This window comes from Pelodiscus sinensis, chromosome 27, assembly GCF_049634645.1.
Source record: "Pelodiscus sinensis isolate JC-2024 chromosome 27, ASM4963464v1, whole genome shotgun sequence".
Taxonomy (NCBI): domain Eukaryota; kingdom Metazoa; phylum Chordata; order Testudines; family Trionychidae; genus Pelodiscus; species Pelodiscus sinensis.
This window is the reverse complement of record NC_134737.1, coordinates 15,271,148-15,290,027: the sequence shown is the minus strand read 5'-3', so window position 1 is coordinate 15,290,027 and position 18,880 is coordinate 15,271,148. Positions and strand designations below refer to the sequence as shown.

General features: G+C 65.6%; 1 protein-coding gene across 2 annotated transcripts in view; it reads left to right on the top strand.

Annotated features, from left to right (window-relative positions):
- The first annotated feature begins 6,811 nt into the window (after positions 1 to 6,811).
- Positions 6,812 to 18,880, top strand: part of AMPD2 (adenosine monophosphate deaminase 2) — a 30,190-nt gene continuing 18,121 nt past the window's right edge. The window contains exons 1-2 of one of the 2 annotated variants that reach the window (XM_075909893.1): positions 6,812 to 7,027; positions 16,611 to 16,741. In XM_075909893.1, the coding sequence (XP_075766008.1) occupies positions 6,946 to 7,027; positions 16,611 to 16,741 (213 nt within the window). In that variant the 5' untranslated portion in view covers positions 6,812 to 6,945. The remainder of the gene's footprint in view (positions 7,028 to 16,610; positions 16,742 to 18,880) is intronic. The other variant, XM_075909894.1, reaches the window with a different exon arrangement.

The following is an 18,880-nucleotide window of genomic DNA, read 5'->3' as shown; positions in this document are numbered from 1 at the left end:
TGGCCCTTGCTCCAAAGGGCAGTTGCAGAGCCGGAGAGCAGGGCCAGCACAGGAGTAGCTAGCTGCTCTCAGGGCTCGATTTAGGGGCAGGCGACATGGGCTGTGGCCTAGGAGGCTGTTTTTGTTGTCAGTGACAAGAGAATATTGAAGGTGACATGTTTCAGGGGTTCCAAATGGGGAGGCTTTGTCACTGAGGCTATGTCTATGCAGCAGCGTTAATTCAGAATAACACAGAGCGCGTCTACACAGAAAGCCATTATTTCAAAGTAGTGGCGAGTTGGAGGACTGAAGTTGTATCGCTTAATTTGACTTTTGCCCTGCTGGGTAGACATATCCGAACTTCTTGGCGTGGAATCCTCCAGGCGTTGAGAACCACCTTCTCCTTGGACCTGATAGCTGTCAGCCAGCCAGACCCTCACGGTACATACGGGGCAGGGTGTGGCCACAGCCAGTGCCCTCTAACAACAAAGAGAAGTGAAGCGAGAGTGCGGTGGGGATTTTGTGAACCCTGTTTTATTGTACGTGCGAAAGCAAACTTGTGTTTGAAGAGCCCATGTAAGTATTGCTTGATAAAGGACATTTGTAATGAGAGGCCAGAGGTACCCCTCCTTGTGCAACAATAGGAAAGAAATACCATTACTCCTTTTGCCCCGCTCAACACAAAATGTTTGGTGACGGTCTAAGGGCAAGTCTGCACTCCTGCTGGATCGAGGGGCAGCAATCCATCCAGGAGGGGTCCATGTATTGCCCAGGACTGAGTTTTAGGTGGTTCTCCTCCAAAGCACAGGGGTGGACTTAGTAAGCAGACCTAACGAAGCACGTTGACTTTGGTACATCAGAAGTTGTGTAACTTAGGTCGATGGCCACAGAGGTGTAGACAAGGTGAGACTGCGGGACATAGATGGGGGGGTCTGTGAGGGGGCAAAGATCCTCCTTGTCTGGGGTGCCATTTAGTCTAGGGCTGGCCCAGGCTGCTCTAGCCGTAGTCATGCTGATGAAGCCGCATCTATTTGCCCCAGCTGAGGATCTGACCCCGGATCGGGAAGGCTCCATGAAGAGTTTTAAACTTCAGGGGGCCAAAATTATTGCCCGGCCAAATTCTACTGAGGTCAGTGGTGTCACCCCAGAGATAACCCTGAATAGGTGCTTGCACTCTGAGCAGGAGCATTGGGGGAGACCAAGAGTTACTCATGGAGAGGGGACTGAAAATTGCAAGCTCCTGCTATGAATGTCTGTAGTATAATGAGCTCACAGCTCTACTGTCCTCTGCTGGATGGATTCAAAACTGCTAGGAGAGGTTCAAAAGCACTATACTGCTAACAGCTAAGGGAGACTCCCCTTCAGCTCCCAGTTTAGCATTATAGTTCTAGGCACAAAGCTACAGCTGGGAGGCAGGGTCCTGCCTGAACGGGCTGCCAGCAGGAGTGGAGAGTCCTCCCGACTCCAGGGCAGGCAGGGCGCCCAGCCGGACAGCCTGCCTCTGTGACTGTATTCCCTCCCAGCAGGGATGTTTAGCCAGAGCCTGGTCCACTCCCAGGTGCAGCACAAAGCCGCTTTCTTCTCCCCACCCCTGGGAGGCTCATCCCCTGCTTCCCAGCCAGCCTGGCTCTGCTGGCCTCCTGCCACCCTGGCAGTGACAGGGCCGGATCAGCATGGCCTCAGGTAGGGCTAGGGAAGGGTGCGGGGCTGGGGGCGGAGAGCGGAGTTTCTGTATCAGCATCTTCCCCCCCCTTTTACTTCCATTACTCTAAAGCTGCCAGTGCTGCCTGCTCCCTTTTTCAACCGGATCAACCTGGCCAACCCCCCTTCTGCGCTCAGCTGGTCTCTCACCCTACCCCCCCCCTCAGCTGGTCTCTCGCCCTACCCGCCCCCCCCAGCTGGTCTCTCGCCCTATCCCCCCCCCTGCGTTCAGCTGGTCTCTCACCCTACCCGCCCCCCCCAGCTGGTCTCTCGCCTTATCTCCCCCCCCCCTGCGCTCAGCTGGTCTCTCGCCCTATCCCCCCCCCTCAGCTGGTCTCTCGCCCTATCCCCCCCCCTCAGCTGGTCTCTCGCCCTATCCCCCCCCCCCTGCGTTCAGCTGGTCTCTCACCCTACCCGCCCCCCCCCAGCTGGTCTCTCGCCTTATCTCCCCCCCCCCTGCGCTCAGCTGGTCTCGCCCTACCCCCTCCCTCTCCCCCCCCCCCCCCCCCGCTCGCTGCTGTTCGCCCAACTGCGGCTTTGCAGTCCGGAGGCTGCCCGGGGGGGGGGGGCTCTGCGGGCTCCCTGGGGCCGGAGCCGACACGCGGCTCCTGCAGCACAAAGGCGGATTGTTCGGTTCCTCTTTGTCTTTCCGCTTCGCGGGGGGGGGGGGCTAACACCCTGGCCCGGGAGGGGGAGGGGCAGTCTCGTCCCCCTGACTCCGCCGGGGCCTGACTGGGAGCCGGCCCGGGCCCGGGGGGGGGGGGGGGGGGGGTTTGCTGCCCGCGCGGCTGGCGGGACATGCCGGGGGGGGGGCGGGGTCTCCCCGCGGGCAGGGCGCTCCCCGCGCTGCTGCAGCTGGCTGGACAGGCGGGTCGCTCGGGGGCGCGGGGCCCCGGAACGGGCGTTCCCCGGCGCAGCCAGGCCCTGGTGCCGCGGAGCTGCGGGCGCTTCCCCCGGCCCGGGGTGACGCAACTGGCTGTTGTGCAACCTCCAGCCAGACCAGCATCTAGCCGGGCCCCGCGCTCCGCCTGGGAGAGGCAGCCGGGCGCTCTGGGGGACCCTGCAGTGTCTGGGGTCAATGGCTGCCTCTGCTGACGGGGTCCTCCTGTCTGTGCCCCCGGGGAAAGGTCCCAACGCCACTGCCCCCAGTGCTCGGGGCAGGCACTCCCCTGTGTCTGCTGGCCCCACTGGCCACTGCCCCCAGTGCTCGGGGCAGGCACTCCCCTGTGTCTGCTGGCCCCACTGGCCACTGCCCCCAGTGCTCGGGGCAGGCACTCCCCTGTGTCTGCTGGCCCCACTGGCCACTGCCCCCAGTGCTCCGGGGAAGGCACTCCCCTGTGTCTGCTGGCCCCACTGGCCACTGCCCCCAGTGCTCCGGGGCAGGCACTCCCCTGTGTCTGCTGGCCCCACTGGCCACTGCCCCCAGTGCTCGGGGCAGGCACTCCCCTGTGTCTGCTGGCCCCACTGGCCACTGCCCCCAGTGCTCCGGGGAAGGCACTCCCCTGTGTCTGCTGGCCCCACTGGCCACTGCCCCCAGTGCTCGGGGCAGGCACTCCCCTGTGTCTGCTGGCCCCACTGGCCACTGCCCCCAGTGCTCGGGGCAGGCACTCCCCTGTGTCTGCTGGCCCCACTGGCCACTGCCCCCAGTGCTCGGGGCAGGCACTCCCCTGTGTCTGCTGGCCCCACTGGCCACTGCCCCCAGTGCTCCGGGGAAGGCACTCCCCTGTGTCTGCTGGCCCCACTGGCCACTGCCCCCAGTGCTCGGGGCAGGCACTCCCCTGTGTCTGCTGGCCCCACTGGCCACTGCCCCCAGTGCTCCGGGGCAGGCACTCCCCTGTGTCTGCTGGCCCCACTGGCCACTGCCCCCAGTGCTCCGGGGCAGGCACTCCCCTGTGTCTGCTGGCCCCACTGGCCACTGCCCCCAGTGCTCGGGGCAGGCACTCCCCTGTGTCTGCTGGCCCCACTGGCCACTGCCCCCAGTGCTCCGGGGCAGGCACTCCCCTGTGTCTGCTGGCCCCACTGGCCACTGCCCCCAGTGCTCGGGGCAGGCACTCCCCTGTGTCTGCTGGCCCCACTGGCCACTGCCCCCAGTGCTCCGGGGCAGGCACTCCCCTGTGTTTGCTGGCCCCACTGGCCACTGCCCCCAGTGCTCGGGGAAGGCACTCCCCTGTGTCTGCTGGCCCCACTGGCCACTGCCCCCAGTGCTCCGGGGCAGGCACTCCCCTGTGTCTGCTGGCCCCACTGGCCACTGCCCCCAGTGCTCCGGGGCAGGCACTCCCCTGTGTCTGCTGGCCCCACTGGCCACTGCCCCCAGTGCTCGGGGCAGGCACTCCCCTGTGTCTGCTGGCCCCACTGGCCACTGCCCCCAGTGCTCGGGGCAGGCACTCCCCTGTGTCTGCTGGCCCCACTGGCCACTGCCCCCAGTGCTCCGGGGCAGGCACTCCCCTGTGTCTGCTGGCCCCACTGGCCACTGCCCCCAGTGCTCCGGGGCAGGCACTCCCCTGTGTCTGCTGGCCCCACTGGCCACTGCCCCCAGTGCTCCGGGGCAGGCACTCCCCTGTGTCTGCTGGCCCCACTGGCCACTGCCCCCAGTGCTCGGGGCAGGCACTCCCCTGTGTCTGCTGGCCTCACTGGCCACTGCCCCCAGTGCTCGGGTCTGCTGGCCCCACTGGCCACTGCCCCCAGTGCTCCGGGGCAGGCACTCCCCTGTGTCTGCTGGCCCCACTGGCCACTGCCCCCAGTGCTCGGGGCAGGCACTCCCCTGTGTCTGCTGGCCCCACTGGCCACTGCCCCCAGTGCTCCGGGGAAGGCACTCCCCTGTGTCTGCTGGCCCCACTGGCCACTGCCCCCAGTGCTCCGGGGCAGGCACTCCCCTGTGTCTGCTGGCCCCACTGGCCACTGCCCCCAGTGCTCGGGGCAGGCACTCCCCTGTGTCTGCTGGCCTCACTGGCCACTGCCCCCAGTGCTCGGGTCTGCTGGCCCCACTGGCCACTGCCCCCAGTGCTCCGGGGCAGGCACTCCCCTGTGTCTGCTGGCCCCACTGGCCACTGCCCCCAGTGCTCCGGGGAAGGCACTCCCCTGTGTCTGCTGGCCCCACTGGCCACTGCCCCCAGTGCTCCGGGGAAGGCACTCCCCTGTGTCTGCTGGCCCCACTGGCCACTGCCCCCAGTGCTCCGGGGCAGGCACTCCCCTGTGTCTGCTGGCCCCACTGGCCACTGCCCCCAGTGCTCGGGGCAGGCACTCCCCTGTGTCTGCTGGCCCCACTGGCCACTGCCCCCAGTGCTCCGGGGCAGGCACTCCCCTGTGTCTGCTGGCCCCACTGGCCACTGCCCCCAGTGCTCCGGGGCAGGCACTCCCCTGTGTCTGCTGGCCCCACTGGCCACTGCCCCCAGTGCTCGGGGCAGGCACTCCCCTGTGTCTGCTGGCCTCACTGGCCACTGCCCCCAGTGCTCGGGTCTGCTGGCCCCACTGGCCACTGCCCCCAGTGCTCCGGGGCAGGCACTCCCCTGTGTCTGCTGGCCCCACTGGCCACTGCCCCCAGTGCTCCGGGGAAGGCACTCCCCTGTGTCTGCTGGCCCCACTGGCCACTGCCCCCAGTGCTCCGGGGAAGGCACTCCCCTGTGTCTGCTGGCCCCACTGGCCACTGCCCCCAGTGCTCGGGGCAGGCACTCCCCTGTGTCTGCGCTTACCCCCAGGGAGGGCTGCTCGCCAGAGCTGGAGCTAACGATTCAAACACAAGGACTGGGACACAGGAGGCAAAGGGAGGTGCAGCCTAGAGCCCCCTGGCCCCCAGGAACAGGCCCTTTCTCACCCGCCTGGGCAGCGCTTGTTCAGCTCTGAACCCGAGGCCTGCCTTTCCTGAGACCCTCTGGGGCTCTTCTCTGCAGCACAGTTACCCCCCGCCCAGGGACATTTCTAGGGGACTGTTCGTCTCTGTAAAGTGTCAGGCTCCGCCACATCCAGACAGTAAACACAGGCTGGCTCCCGATGCCCTTTGTTCTCCCTCTTGACTAAGTCCATTTCACCAGGCCTGAGACCCAGGCCTGGCAGGTGCCATGGCTCCTAAAGTTCTCCCCTACACACATCCACCCCACAGTAGTCCAGAAACCAGCTACTGCTGAGACCATGGGGTGAAATAGCTAGAGGACGGTCAGCCCCGGAGATGATACGCCCTGCCCGGCTGCGTGCCGCACACACCCACAGACAGTCTTTGCCCCAAAGAGCCAACAATTTAAGTAAATATGACAAGCAAAGGGGGAGGGGAAACCGAGGCACAGACTGGTGAAGTCAGCAATAGAACCCACCTCTCCTGAGTCCTAGCCCCATGTGCTCTCCACCAGCCAGTGTTGCTTATTCTAGTGTCTTACTAGCGGGGAGGGCCTGTCCCTGCTGCCTGTTCCTGTTCCACCAGGGAGCCCCTTTTCTGGCTCTTGTGCTAGCAGAAGCCTGGGATGGGGCTGGCAGCCTCTGAAAATAGCAGTGGAGGGAAAGGAGGCTGAAAAGCCTGTACTGTACATCTTTGCCTGTCCTGCCGATCAGGATGGGAGTGTGGCTCAGTGGTTAGTGCAGGCAGGAGGTGCAATTCCGGCTGTGATGCTGATGTACTGCTTGGTGTGACATCTCTGTGTGCCCCAGTGATAGGGGCCTATGGGGCGGGTTGGAAAGCACCATGGCCGCCCAGGAAAGATGCTGTGCAGGGTGGTGCTGGGTCTTGTGGGCAGAGCCCCGGGAGGGGGGCCTGGATTGCTCCTCTGCAGAGGTGAGCAGGTGGGTCTGCCTGTGGCCTGGCACGGATCCATCCCTGAGGCATGGGGGGGGGGATCTGCCTGCCACATCTGGCCAGGCGCCCTCATCTGCCACAGCTCTCCAGGGAGGGGAGTTCTTTCTCTGGCCCCTAGCAGAGCCCCCAGACTGGCTCCATGGCCCGCTGGGCTCGCTGCTCTGGGAACAGCTGGGACCAGGCCCGGCTGGGGGGAGGGGGGAGGACGGACCAAGTTTTGCGCAGGGGGTGCTGCTGCTGGAACCCGCAAACCACGCCCCTGGGGTCTGTTCCAGCCGGCGCCCTGGGCCCCTGCCCTGCCCCTCGGCTGGGCTCGCCCGAGCTCGGGCCCCGGGCCTGGCGCCGCGCCAGGCGGAGCCGGGGACTTCGATCCGGCGCCGCGCTCGCTGCATCAATCAGCGGCCGGGGGAGGGGCCGAGCAAGCTCTGGGCCGCTGCTGCAGGAAGAGCTCCCGGCTCCGCAGCTGCGACTCCCCGGCGGGCGCAATGTCGGCGGGCGCCGCGCCCCCCCGGGGCAAGCACCCCTTCCAGAAGCGGGGCAGCCTGCAGGCCCCCGCCGCCGCCGCAGGTGAGCGCCGGCCGGGCCCCCGCGCCCGTGCGTGGGCTGCCTTTGTTCCGCGCGGGGCCGGGGCTCTCCGCTCGCCCGCGGACCGGGGGGGTCACCGGCTCCCCTCCTGGCCCCCGGGGCGGCGCAGCTGCGGGGGATCCGGGGCATCTGGCGTGGGCGCCGCGTTGCGGGGACGGGGTGCGTGTAGCGCTAGTAAAGGCAAGGGATGGATAGGGCTGGGGGGAGGGAAAGGAAAGCCCCCCCCGTGCTTCCTTTGCGCGTGAGTGTGGGGGCGTGAACTCTGCAGGCGCGTGTGTGCTGCGGATGTGGGGGGGGGGGGCAGTGACCTTAGTGGTTAGAGCAGGGGCTGCCCGGGTGTCATGGTTAGAACTGGGGGCCGGGCCTGGGTCCCTGCGTGGCTGGGGGCAAATGCTGGGGGTCGGGTTAGAGCTGCGGAATGGGGGGCTGGGTCCCCTGCATGTCTAGGTGCAGTGCAGGGTGTCGGGTTAGAGCGGGGGGGGCCGGGTTCCCACACAGGGTGTCGGGTTAGAGCGGGGGGGGCCGGGTTCCCACACAGGGTGTCGGGTTAGAGCAGGGGGTCGGGGGGGCCGGGTTCCCACGCAGGGTGTCGGGTTAGAGCGGGGGGTCAGGGGGGGCCGGGTTCCCGCACAGGGTGTCGGGTTAGAGCAGGGGGTCAGGGGGGGCCGGGTTCCCGCACAGGGTGTCGGGTTAGAGCGGGGGGCCGGGGGGGGGGCGGGTTCCCGCACAGGGTGTCGGGTTAGAGCGGGGGGGGGGCTGGGTTCTGTGTGTATCTGGCTTTGAGCTGCCCCCGCCGAGCGAGTGGCCACTTCCCCATTTGTGAGTTGGGAGTGATGCTCCTCACCTGCCTTTGGGAAATGCTTTGAGGTCCTGGGTGGAAGCTGCTGCCTCCTGCCCCTGTGAGCCCTAGTGGGTCGGGTGTGGGTGCAGGTGCGCGACTGTGGCGTGGATCTGTGGGCATGGGAGACATGGATCAAACCATGTTTTGGGGCCCTCTCCTAGGGCTGGAACATAGCACCCACCACCTTGGGGGGCATCCAGCTTTCTCCCACCACGTGTTCTAGAGCCCCCAGCCTGCAGAGACAGCCTGCTGCAGCTGTGGGCGCACCAGAGTCCTGCTTGTGGGGACCTAGGCAGCAGCCTTTAATGTGGGGCAGCTGGGGCACTAGTTGGGTGTCAGCTCTGCAGGCCAGGCGGTCCCAGGGCATGTTCTCTGGCTACAGGATCCCGTGTTCAAGTCAGTGGGACTGTGTTTTGTGGTGTGAGAATCATGCCCCTAAGCACAGGCCCTGGGGGCTGTGAATGTTGGAGGCAGGGGGGTGCTGTGCATGATGCACCCACACCTGATGAGCTGGGCTCACCTGCATGTGCCCCACAGTGAATGTCGTGCTAGGGCAGATGGAATCTCCCTTAATACTGGCCCAGGCCATAGTTCACTTTCCTGCATCAGTCTCGGGCACTGTGGGGTGTCAGAGGCAAGTGGGGAGGGAAAAGCTCATAATGCACCTAGCTAATCTGCGTGTGGGTGTTGTGTGGTGCGCTCATGGGGCTGTGTTGCAGGGACACATTATTCTTACTCCTTTATTTATCATCTGTTGCCATAGAGCCTAGAAGCCTGGCTGATGCTGATCAGCGTGCTGTGTGCTTGTGGAGTGTGCGGTGGTGTGGGACGCTCACCTCGTGTGTGCTGAGTTCCCAGGGGGCGGGAGGCCGTTGTGTGGTCTGGACACCTGGGCATAGGGGTGTGTGTAATTCTGCATGTGGATCAATACCTTGTTTTTCCTGCTGCAATTATAATTCCTGAAATGGGTAGCAGGAGGTGGAGCGGCTGCTAGGCGGGGGTGCAGGATTCCAGCAGAGGAAGTCACGGGGTTGCACCATCCCTCGAGGGCGTGAGGTGAGGAAGGGGGTGAAATCAGCATCTCTGTGATGCAGCTGGTTCCGGGCCTCAGCGCTGGTATCGACAGGGCGCTGCTGTGAGGGCGCCCCAGGGCAGACAGCTGAGGGGTGAGGTCCTGTGGGCGCTCCCAGGCCCCTGGGCTGCAGGAGGCATCCTCCAGACAGACAGCGGGGGATGGGCAGCGGAGGGTGTCTACATTGCACTGAGACACCTGGCCCGTGCCCGCTGGCTCAGGCGCGTGGGGCTGGAGACGGCCTCCAGGACCAGGTCTGCACCAGAGTTAAACAGCCCTCTCGCCAGAGCCCGAGTCAGCTGGCACTGGCCGGGAGGGGGTGCATCGTCAGAGGGGATTCCAGCCTGGCTGCGCCCCCCAGATCCCTCCCCTGCCACACTGCAGAGGCTGGCAAGCATGGCTCCCTGCCAGATTCCCTCCAGCTCCCCTCCCTTCACTGCTCCCGGCATGAGATCTGGGGAGGGGGGAGCAGCAGCAGGAAGGGCGGGGTGGTGGTGGTGGATGGGAGCTGCTCTGTTGCCTACGCCTCGCCCTAGGGCTCTGGCTGCCCTTGAAGGTGAACGGTGCCTTAGCAAACGCCTTTTACCGAGGGTTAACGCCGCTGGTTACTGACACGGCCCGGATTAGGATGGAATTCGTTGCCGCATTCCCGCACACGAACCCCGCTGGATGGTGACTATTCCAGGAACCGTTAATCAGCTGCTGCCAGCGCTCTACAAAGCACGGGCTCCCACGCGCACGTTAATGTCGCAGCTTCAAGGGGCCCACGGGAAGCCCCCACACGCAGGAGGCCTGGGGTGCCTGGGCCTTGGGAAAGCGTAGCACCTGTCCGGGTCTCTGCCACACTATGCATGTAGCAGGCAAGTGGCTCCGTCTCCTGGTAGGAAGCTGCCCGCCGGGACGTGACTCGTCCTAGGGCACACAGGTGGTTGGGGCAGGACCCAGAAATGGACCCAGGGACCTGACGCTCATGCGGACGCCAAGCGTCCAACATTCACACTCACGGTGCCCTGGTACATGACAGCCCAAGGGGAGTGGTTCTTGTGACTCCGAGTGGATAGGGTGTGTGCCAGCCACTCCCTGTGTTGCCTGAATGCTGCTGCATCACCCGCACTTCCAGCTGACCCAGACCAGCCAGTTGGGGAATCTCCTTTCTTACATACAGGAAGTATGGGCCTGTGGTGAGCTCACTATGTCGGCAGTGCTGCCCAATGGTCAGCACCATGGAACTGGAGCCCAGGGCTCCTGGGTGCTACTCCCGCCTCTGTCACCAGCTTGCGGTCTGAGCAGGCTAGTTGCTCATCAGTGCCTCAGTTTCCCCATGTGTCCAGTGTCTTGTCTCCCCGCCCAGTGAGGGCCACAATGCCTGTATCTGAAGCCATGCAAGAGCCTCGCCGTGGCCAGGGCATTATCTTAATAGCATTGTTTTGCACCAGCGGATGATGTCATCAGGGAAGAAGACGGTTGGGAAATGGGACAGGCTGCGGGAGGGTGGCCGGCCGCGAAGGCCTGGCTTGGCCGTGAGCTGGGCAGGCGGGTTTAACAATCGCACTTCAGTGCTGCTGGCAGCCGATGGCTCGCCAGGGTTTTTGTGCTGACTCAGGGCTGGAAAAGCCTCCGAGGTTGGGCCTCCGGGGATAGGATGGGAAGGGGAGGGGCAATTCACGGAGTGGGCTTTGGACAGCCCCAGCTGCCAGCAGCGGGGTAAGGGCAGCAGCCGACGCGACGGCACCTGGGAGGGGACTGGATGCTAGTTTGGTTAGGATTGGGGGTGCCACAAGCCCCTCCCCCCTCCCTTAGCCTTGAGCCGAGACAGGACCCCGTCCCTGGGATCGGTTTTTAACCACCAGCACCTACATGGGAAGTCTCCATCCCCCATTCAACGCGCCCCTCTCCCGTGCTCCCAGACACTGGGTTTTCCACCCTAGCTCCTCTCTCGCCTCCAGTCCCTTCTCCCCGTGGGCTCTGCAGGGTCCCGGAGACTTTCCTCCTGGGACAGGAAAGGAACCTGCCTGTGGCTGTATCCCCCTGCCTGTGGCTGGCAGATGCCAGCAGAGGATTGGAGTCAGGAATGCAGCCGGCTCTGCCGTTGACGCGCTCTGGTGTTGACCAACACACTTCCCCCCTCCGGGCCTCAGTTTCCCCATGCGTGCCAAGGGGGTGGCCACCCGGGCTCCTCTTTGCAAAGGGCTGTGGGGCAGTTGGCTGAAGGCCCTACAGCCAGGCAAAATATGCAGCGCGTCTTCTGGTTGTTGCTAGCATGGGATCAGCTGTAGCAAGGCTGGACAGGAGGCGGGAAGGGGGTGTCTGCACAGCCCTCCCCGAGCCAGGGCGCTGCAGAGCGGGCTTGTGCTGTTGGAGGAACCTGACCTTTTGCAAGGGGTGGCGGGAGGTTGCAGCTGGGTTGCGTAACAGGGTTCTTCCCCAGGCTCTGTGTGCATGGGCTGCGAGTAGCCGCTCCCGAGCTGGCCCCCCGGCGGCAGAGACCCGCAGGCCAGAGAGGGGAAGGGAGTAGAGGGGACTAGCCCAAGGAGATGGGGGGAGGCAGGAAAGTGGGGCACCCCGGGAAGGCGGGTGTGGAGTGTTCCCATGGGGTCCCCGCAGGTGCCCCAAGGTGACTGATGAGCTCAGAGGACGCCAGCAGGGGAAGGTCGGAGCAGGAGTCAGGGAGGGAGCAGGAGGAGCTGGCGGCCGCTCGGGAGCAGCGGGCGCGCCCAGCCAGGGCTCCAGACGCCGCGCCGGGTCCGGAGGCCTGGGGAGCTGGGATTGTCACAGAACCTGAGCTCAGCCACCGTCGCCCCAGCCCCCTTCCTAAGGCAGAGCCCAGTCCTAGCACCTGACATCCAGGTGCACTGCACATCCACGGGGCTGGGAGCAGGCAGGGGTGGGCGCTGGATGGCGGGGCGCCCGAGACCTCTCTCTGTGCGGCCCGAGGCCCTTCGCCAGCCCCTCTGTTGCTTTCCGTGGCAGGGATGGAGCAGAGCGCAGGCTGGGCGCGTCCATTCCCTCCGCAGGGAGGGAGGGAGCAGCTGCTCCTAGGTCGGCAGGAGCCTTTCACTGATCCGTGGCTGCAGCACCAGGAGCTGCCCTACCCTGCAGTAGCCCCCCTTCGGCTGCTGGGCCTCACTCCGTAAGGGGGCATTAAACCACAGCTCCAGAGCGAGATTTACTCTTCTGGACCAGCCCAGCTCCTCCCTGAGAACTCCAGGCCCTCAGGGGGTGGGGGGGCTCTGGGATCTCGGGGGGGGGGGGGGCCCTGGGATCAGACTTTGCCTTGTTGTGGCTTGGGAGGAGAGTGGAGTCTAGTGGTCAGAACAGATGGGCTGACTGGGAGCCAAGGTTCTATCCCAGCTCAGGGTGGGGAGTAGGGTCTAGTGGTCAGAGCGAAGGGGGCATCTGGGAGTCAGGATGTCTGGCTACAGGAGAGGCTTTGGAGGGCAGATGAGTGGTACCCCTACTGCTGGAAGGGGGATGCTCGGGCTGGCACGTTAACTAGCATTGGAGCAGCATTTTCTTGTGCCCAGGCCAGGCCTGTCTCTGGCCGAGGACCGGCCCAGCCCTCCTGCCTGGTAGCCTTGGCCAGGCCGGGCCGCAGAGCTGAGCCAGGCGCCCCAGGGCCGGGTGCTGCTGGGCTGGCGATGGGCGGGCTGGGCCGGCACCGTGGGCTCAGGGCAGCAATCGTGGTGCGGGCCGGAGGGCTCCCGAGGTGCTGCCGCTGCTGCGTTGGCGAGCCAGGCCACGCGCGCTGGCTCAGCGCCCAGCTCACGACCCTGCGCTTCCGCCGCCTCGGGGGACGATGGCTCAGGGCTTTGTCTGCCTCTTCCGTGGGGCTGGAAGATTTCTGGTCTCCGCCCCCCGGCGCGTGGCTACGGTTGGTACAGCCCAAGCCGGCTCCCGGGCTGGAATCTTGTGGGATTGCAGCTGCACGGCAGAGGCTGTGAACCGCCGGCAGCATCCACGGCCGGAGCCTGGGGCAGCCCCTCGTCTGCACCGGGCTCCGCTCCGGGTGGGCCCCCCGGGGCCTGCCCCCTGCGCGGGCGCTGTGCTCAGGTAGGAGGTGATAGGATGCTGGGTGGGAGCAGCGGCTCTGAGAGGCCCTGAGGGTGCAGCTCTGGGCTGCGCCTGCCTGCAGTGGGGGTACCAGGTGTGGGAGGGATGGGGGCAGAGGCCCTGTTGGGCCCCGGTGCTGTGGGCGTGGGGGAGGAAGTTCTTCTAGCAGAACCAGCACAGGGGCACGGTGTGTGTGTGTGTGGGGGGGGGGGGGGGCATTTGCAGGGGCTCTGTTCCGTGTCCCTGCCTGGGTGCTGTCAGGCTCCTGGAACTGGACAGTTGTTTTTGGAGGTATTTGGGGCAGCCCAGCCTTCCCAAGGGGCGGGGGGAGGAGCAGGCAAGAGCTGAGCTGGGGGGGGGGGATCCTGCCCTGAAGCCCTGGGGCAGTCAGCGAAGGCAGCCCCTCTTGCAGCGCCTGTCAGATGGAGGCTGGGAGAGGGGAGCCCGGGGTGGGGGGTTGCAGGTGCTGGTGGCTGGAAAGGGGAGCAGCACAGGAGCTGTCTTGCTGCTGAGCAGTCAGGGGTGTTGGGGGGACATGGTGGGATGGGGTTTGGGCTCATGAGGCTCTGCTGCAGCCCAGGCAGGGTGCCAGGGCCCAGGGGAGGCAGCTGCCCTGGGGCTGGAATCCACAAAGACTGAGGGAGGCCAGAGGATGCTCCATGGGGAAGGGCCTGGAGACCCACTAAGCAGCAGCCCTTGCCTGGCCCTGTGACGTGCGGATCATCTAACACCACATTTGCTCTTTCTGGGCTTCCCAAGTGAGTGCGCGCAGGCAGACACAGGCACTGCCCACGTGCCAGGACCCCGGGGGGGGGGGGGGGAGGGAGGCTGGCCCTCGTCATAGCGGAGCCCTGGTGTCAGCTGGCCAGGCTGGACACGGTTCACGGTGGTGTGCGCTGTGCATGGAGGCAGCCCATCCGTTCAGTTTTTCCTTTCAGCCAGTGCCAGGCTGGGCCATGGGCCTGAAAGGAGAGCTGCAGAGGGGTCCCTGGCAAACACCCCTGCGCACCCCAGGCAGCGTTCAGCTACAGCCCAGGGAGTGCTCTGGGTTGGGGATCTGATTTAACCTGGCCTCCCGGCTGCCCCGGGCAGCAAATGCATCCCCATTGGGTGCTGCCTGGCCATGAAGTGATGTCCAAATGCAAAGTGTCTAAGGGCTCAGCGGTTTGGAACGAGAGCGCCGTAAGCCCTGGCTTGTATCCAGAGCGGTGGTCTCAGGTGGTGAGTAACTTCAGAGGGGCTAACCCACCACCCAGACTTGCTACCTCAGTGCAGTGGTTTCAACCCGCTGGAGGTTTCAGAGGGTAGGAAATGTGTCTGTCTTGGGAACAGAGACACACTGTGCCAGTAGCCAAGGGGACGCTGGCCGCAGCACGCTAAGAACAGACCTTGACACGGGGCATGAACAAGAATTGCTTCCCCCCCTCTGCGGTGCAGCCACCTCTGGTGGGGGGCGGGGAGGCTCCCCGGTTCATGGTGTGGGGCAAGCGCTGAGGACAGGAAGTGGAGAGGAGCTGACACTGAGAAGGGGGAAGCACCAAGCAACCAGTTCAGCTTCATTTCCTGTCTGAAAGAAGTGCCCTAGGTGTGGATTCCTCAGCTGGAGGGGCAGGGCGGGGTCTCCCCTTGCAGCTTGTGTTGACTTTTTCTTCACTTCCTCCCATCCATCCTCTCTGGTTAGCAGTTAAACACCCGTGGGGTGCGAGAGCCAGTTCATCTGGGCCTCAGAAGTGAGGAGTTTCCCCAGACAGCTTTGCACTTCTGGGGGGGGGGGGAGTGTGTGTGTGTGTGTGTGTGTGTGTGTGTGTGTGTGTGTGTGGTACTTCCAGCTGTGGAGCCAACTGCCCTGATTGGAAGGTGGCTGGAGGCTGCAGGCTCCTCTCTGCACCTGCTCAGAACTTTGCCTGCCCGCCTCAGAGTGAAACTAACGAGGGGTTGGTCACTTTCACAGCTGCCCTTGGCTCAGAGGGGTGCTGGTACTAGAACAGTGGCTGTCTCCCATCTCCCCACCCCACTGCCAGCAGAACCAGCCCTGCAATGGGGAGCGTCCCAGGTGAGGGTGGGAAAGAGGCAAGAGGCTTCTCTCCCAGCCAGTGGCCAGGAGCCAGGCTGGGTCTGCCCGAGAGACTGGAAAGAAAGAGGCGGCTGCGTGAGGGGGACCTGGGGCAGCCTCTTTGGCAGGGCTCTGGCCAGTTGCAGGCCCTGGGGTTCCCATCCCTTTCCTTGCTTGGGTGAGCGATGAGCCTTCTGCTTTTTGCATGGGGCATGTGACTCCAGGGGGAAGCAGCCCTGGCCGCTGCTGGGCTGGCATTAGCCGCTCGGTCTCCCGTCGCGGAGCGCCTGCTGTTTGGCACCTCTGTGTTGATCTGCGAGGACCAGCGTGCCGGTGCCAGCAGCAGCGCCCCGGTGGATAACATGCTGCGCCTGGGGGAGGGGTGGGAGAGCCTGCCGGTCGGTGCCCCACTTTCCCCAGCTCTGCCCTGGCTGGGCTCTGAGTGGGAGCTGGGGGTGGCTGTGCTGTCTCCCAGGGTGCAGGGAGGTGACCCCTGTTCTCATGGAGGTCCCATGGCCAGGGAGTTGGGTCCATTCAGCCAGTTGTGAATTGTCGACAGTTGTGTCTGTTCTGTGGTTCTTGCCTGCTTTGCCCTGGCAGGAGAGCGGCCCCCTCTCCTTCCGACGGGCTGAGACAGGAGCGAGTTCTCTCCCCATGGCTCGCCGGGTAGCACAACAGAGGCTGCGTCTGTACTCCCCTTCTCTCCAGGGACCCCCGCAGTGCGCAGGGCACCGGCCCCAGAGATCCCCTCCCCCCTTGCAGTGTGCTGGTGCCAGTCCCAGAGACCCCCCTGCATTGCTCTGAGCATCGGCCCTGGAGGACTCCCCCCTCCCCCACACGGTGTGCTGGGTGCTGGCCCAGAGACACCCCCCCCTTGCAGTGCGCTGGGAGCCGTCCCCGGAGACCCCCCATGCTGCATTCAAGCTGCTGTCACTCAGTGCCTCAGTTTCCCCAGCTGTAAGCCGAGGATGCGATTTCCTCCGCCTCCCTTCCCCGCTGAGTGGCCTTGAAGCACTTTGAGGCCTGAAAGGGCTAAGGAAGCAAAGGGTAGCACCATTGTTATTAACCCCCTCTCCCCTCCGCATCGAAATGCTCCTCCCCTCCCATCCGCCCCAGTAAAGGAGCCAAGCCCTGCAAGACAGAAATAAAAGCTCTTCCGTGCCTCAAGCCGAGCAGTTACCCAAAGCAGAGAGATGTGCCAGAGGCTCCAGGATGCCCACTGGGGTTTTGGCTGTGGACTTGATGTGGCAGGTGCCCAGATGCCATGGTGATGGGCATGGAACCCTGATCTGCACGGAGAGATCCTGGATTGTTCTGGCCATAGGCAGGGCTGTGCCCCGTTACAGTAGCGCTCAGGAGCTCAGCTGCGCCAGGCGCTGCACAAACAGAGTGGCCCTCCTCTGGTCCCAGCCTGCTGACTCTGGGTTTTTTCCCCCTTTTTTTAAGTGTATTTTTCTTCCAATTTAAAAAAAACCTCCCGGCCAAAGCCTGGCCCGGGCATGGAACCGGCACCGCGCGCTCGGCTGACAGCGCCGCCCTGTTTCCACAGAGATCCATGGTGCGCTGGGGCCTCGGACGCTGCAGTCTGCCCGCTCCCTGCCGGGGACTCCGCATTGCCTGAAGCACTTCCCTGTCGACCTGCGCACCTCCATGGATGGCAAGTACAAGGAAATCGCTGAGGTAGCCGCCTGCCTGCCCCATGTTCCCCGTGAGCCTTCGGTGTCTCCCCATGCACATCCCTCCCTCTCCTCGGGCCCCGCCTGTCTGGGCCTCCCTGCACACCCCCATCCCTCCCTCTCCTCGGGCCCCGCCTGTCTGGGCCTCCCTGCACACCCCCATCCCTCCCTCTCCTCGGGCCCCGCCTGTCTGGGCCTCCCTGCACACCCCATCCCTCCCTCTCCTCCGGCCCCGCCTGTCTGGGCCTCCCTGCACACCCCCATCCCTCCCTCTCCTCGGGCCCCGCCTGTCTGGGCCTCCCTGCACACCCCCATCCCTCCCTCTCCTCGGGCCCCGCCTGTCTGGGCCTCCCTGCACACCCCCATCCCTCCCTCTCCTCCGGCCCCGCCTGTCTGGGCCTCCCTGCACACCCCCATCCCTCCCTCTCCTCGGGCCCCGCCTGTCTGGGCCTCCCTGCACACCCCCATCCCTCCCTCTCCTCCGGCCCCGCCTGTCTGGGCCTCCCTGCACACCCCCATCCCTCCCTCTCCTCTGGCCCCGCCTCTCTGTGCCTCCCTGCACACCCCCATCCCTCCCTCTCCTCTGGCCCCGCCTCTCTGTGCCTCCCTGCACACCCCCATCCCTCCCTCTCCTCCGGCCCCGCCTGTCTGGGCCTCCCTGCACACCCCCATCCCTCCCTCTCCTCTGGCCCCGCCTGTCTGGGCCTCCCTGCACACCCCCATCCCTCCCTCTCCTCTGGCCCCGCCTCTCTGTGCCTCCCTGCACACCCCCAGCCCTCCCTCTCCTCGGGCCCCGCCTGTCTGGGCCTCCCTGCACACCCCCATCCCTCCCTCTCCTCCGGCCCCGCCTGTCTGGGCCTCCCTGCACACCCCCATCCCTCCCTCTCCTCGGGCCCCGCCTCTCTGTGCCTCCCTGCACACCCCCATCCCTCCCTCTCCTCTGGCCCCGCCTCTCTGTGCCTCCCTGCACACCCCCATCCCTCCCTCTCCTCTGGCTCCGCCTCTCTGTGCCTCCCTGCACACCCCCCTCCCTCCCTCTCCTCCGGCCCCACCTGTCTGGGCCTCCCTGCACACCCCCATCCCTCCCTCTTCTCGGGCCCCGCCTGTCTGGGCCTCCCTGCACACCCCCATCCCTCCCTCTCCTCGGGCCCCGCCTCTCTGTGCCTCCCTGCACACCCCCATCCCTCCCTCTCCTCTGGCCCCGCCTCTCTGTGCCTCCCTGCACACCCCCATCCCTCCCTCTCCTCTGGCTCCGCCTCTCTGTGCCTCCCTGCACACCCCCATCCCTCCCTCTCCTCCGGCCCCGCCTGTCTGGGCCTCCCTGCACAGCCCCATCCCTCCCTCTCCTCTGGCCCCGCCTGTCTGGGCCTCCCTGCACACCCCCATCCCTCCCTCTCCTCTGGCTCCGCCTCTCTGTGCCTCCCTGCACACCCCCATCCCTCCCTCTCCTCTGGCCCCGCCTGTCTGGGCCTCCCTGCACACCCCCATCCCTCCCTCTCCTCAGGCCCTGCCTGTCTGGGCCTCCCTGCACACCCCCATCCCTCCCTCTCCTCTGGCCCCGCCTCTCTGGGCCTCCCTGCACACCCCCATCCCTCCCTCTCCTCTGGCCCCGCCTCTCTGTGCCTCCCTGCACACCCCCATCCCTCCCTCTCCTCGGGCCCCGCCTGTCTGGGCCTCCCTGCACACCCCCATCTCTCCCTCTCCTCGGGCCCCGCCTGTCTGGGCCTCCCTGCACACCCCCATCCCTCCCTCTCCTCGGGCCCCGACTGTCTGGGCCTCCCTGCACACCCCCATCCCTCCCTCTCCTCGGGCCCCGCCTGTCTGGGCCTCCCTGCACACCCCCATCCCTCCCTCTCCTCGGGCCCCGACTGTCTGGGCCTCCCTGCACACCCCCATTCCTCCCTCTCCTCTGGCCCCGCCTGTCTGGGCCTCCCTGCACACCCCCATCCCTCCCTCTCCTCTGGCCCCGCCTCTCTGTGCCTCCCTGCACACCCCCATCCCTCCCTCTCCTCGGGCCCTGCCTGTCTGGGCCTCCCTGCACACCCCCATCCCTCCCTCTCCTCGGGCCCCGCCTGTCTGGGCCTCCCTGCACACCCCGATCCCTCCCTCTCCTCTGGCCCTGCCTGTCTGGGCCTCCCTGCAC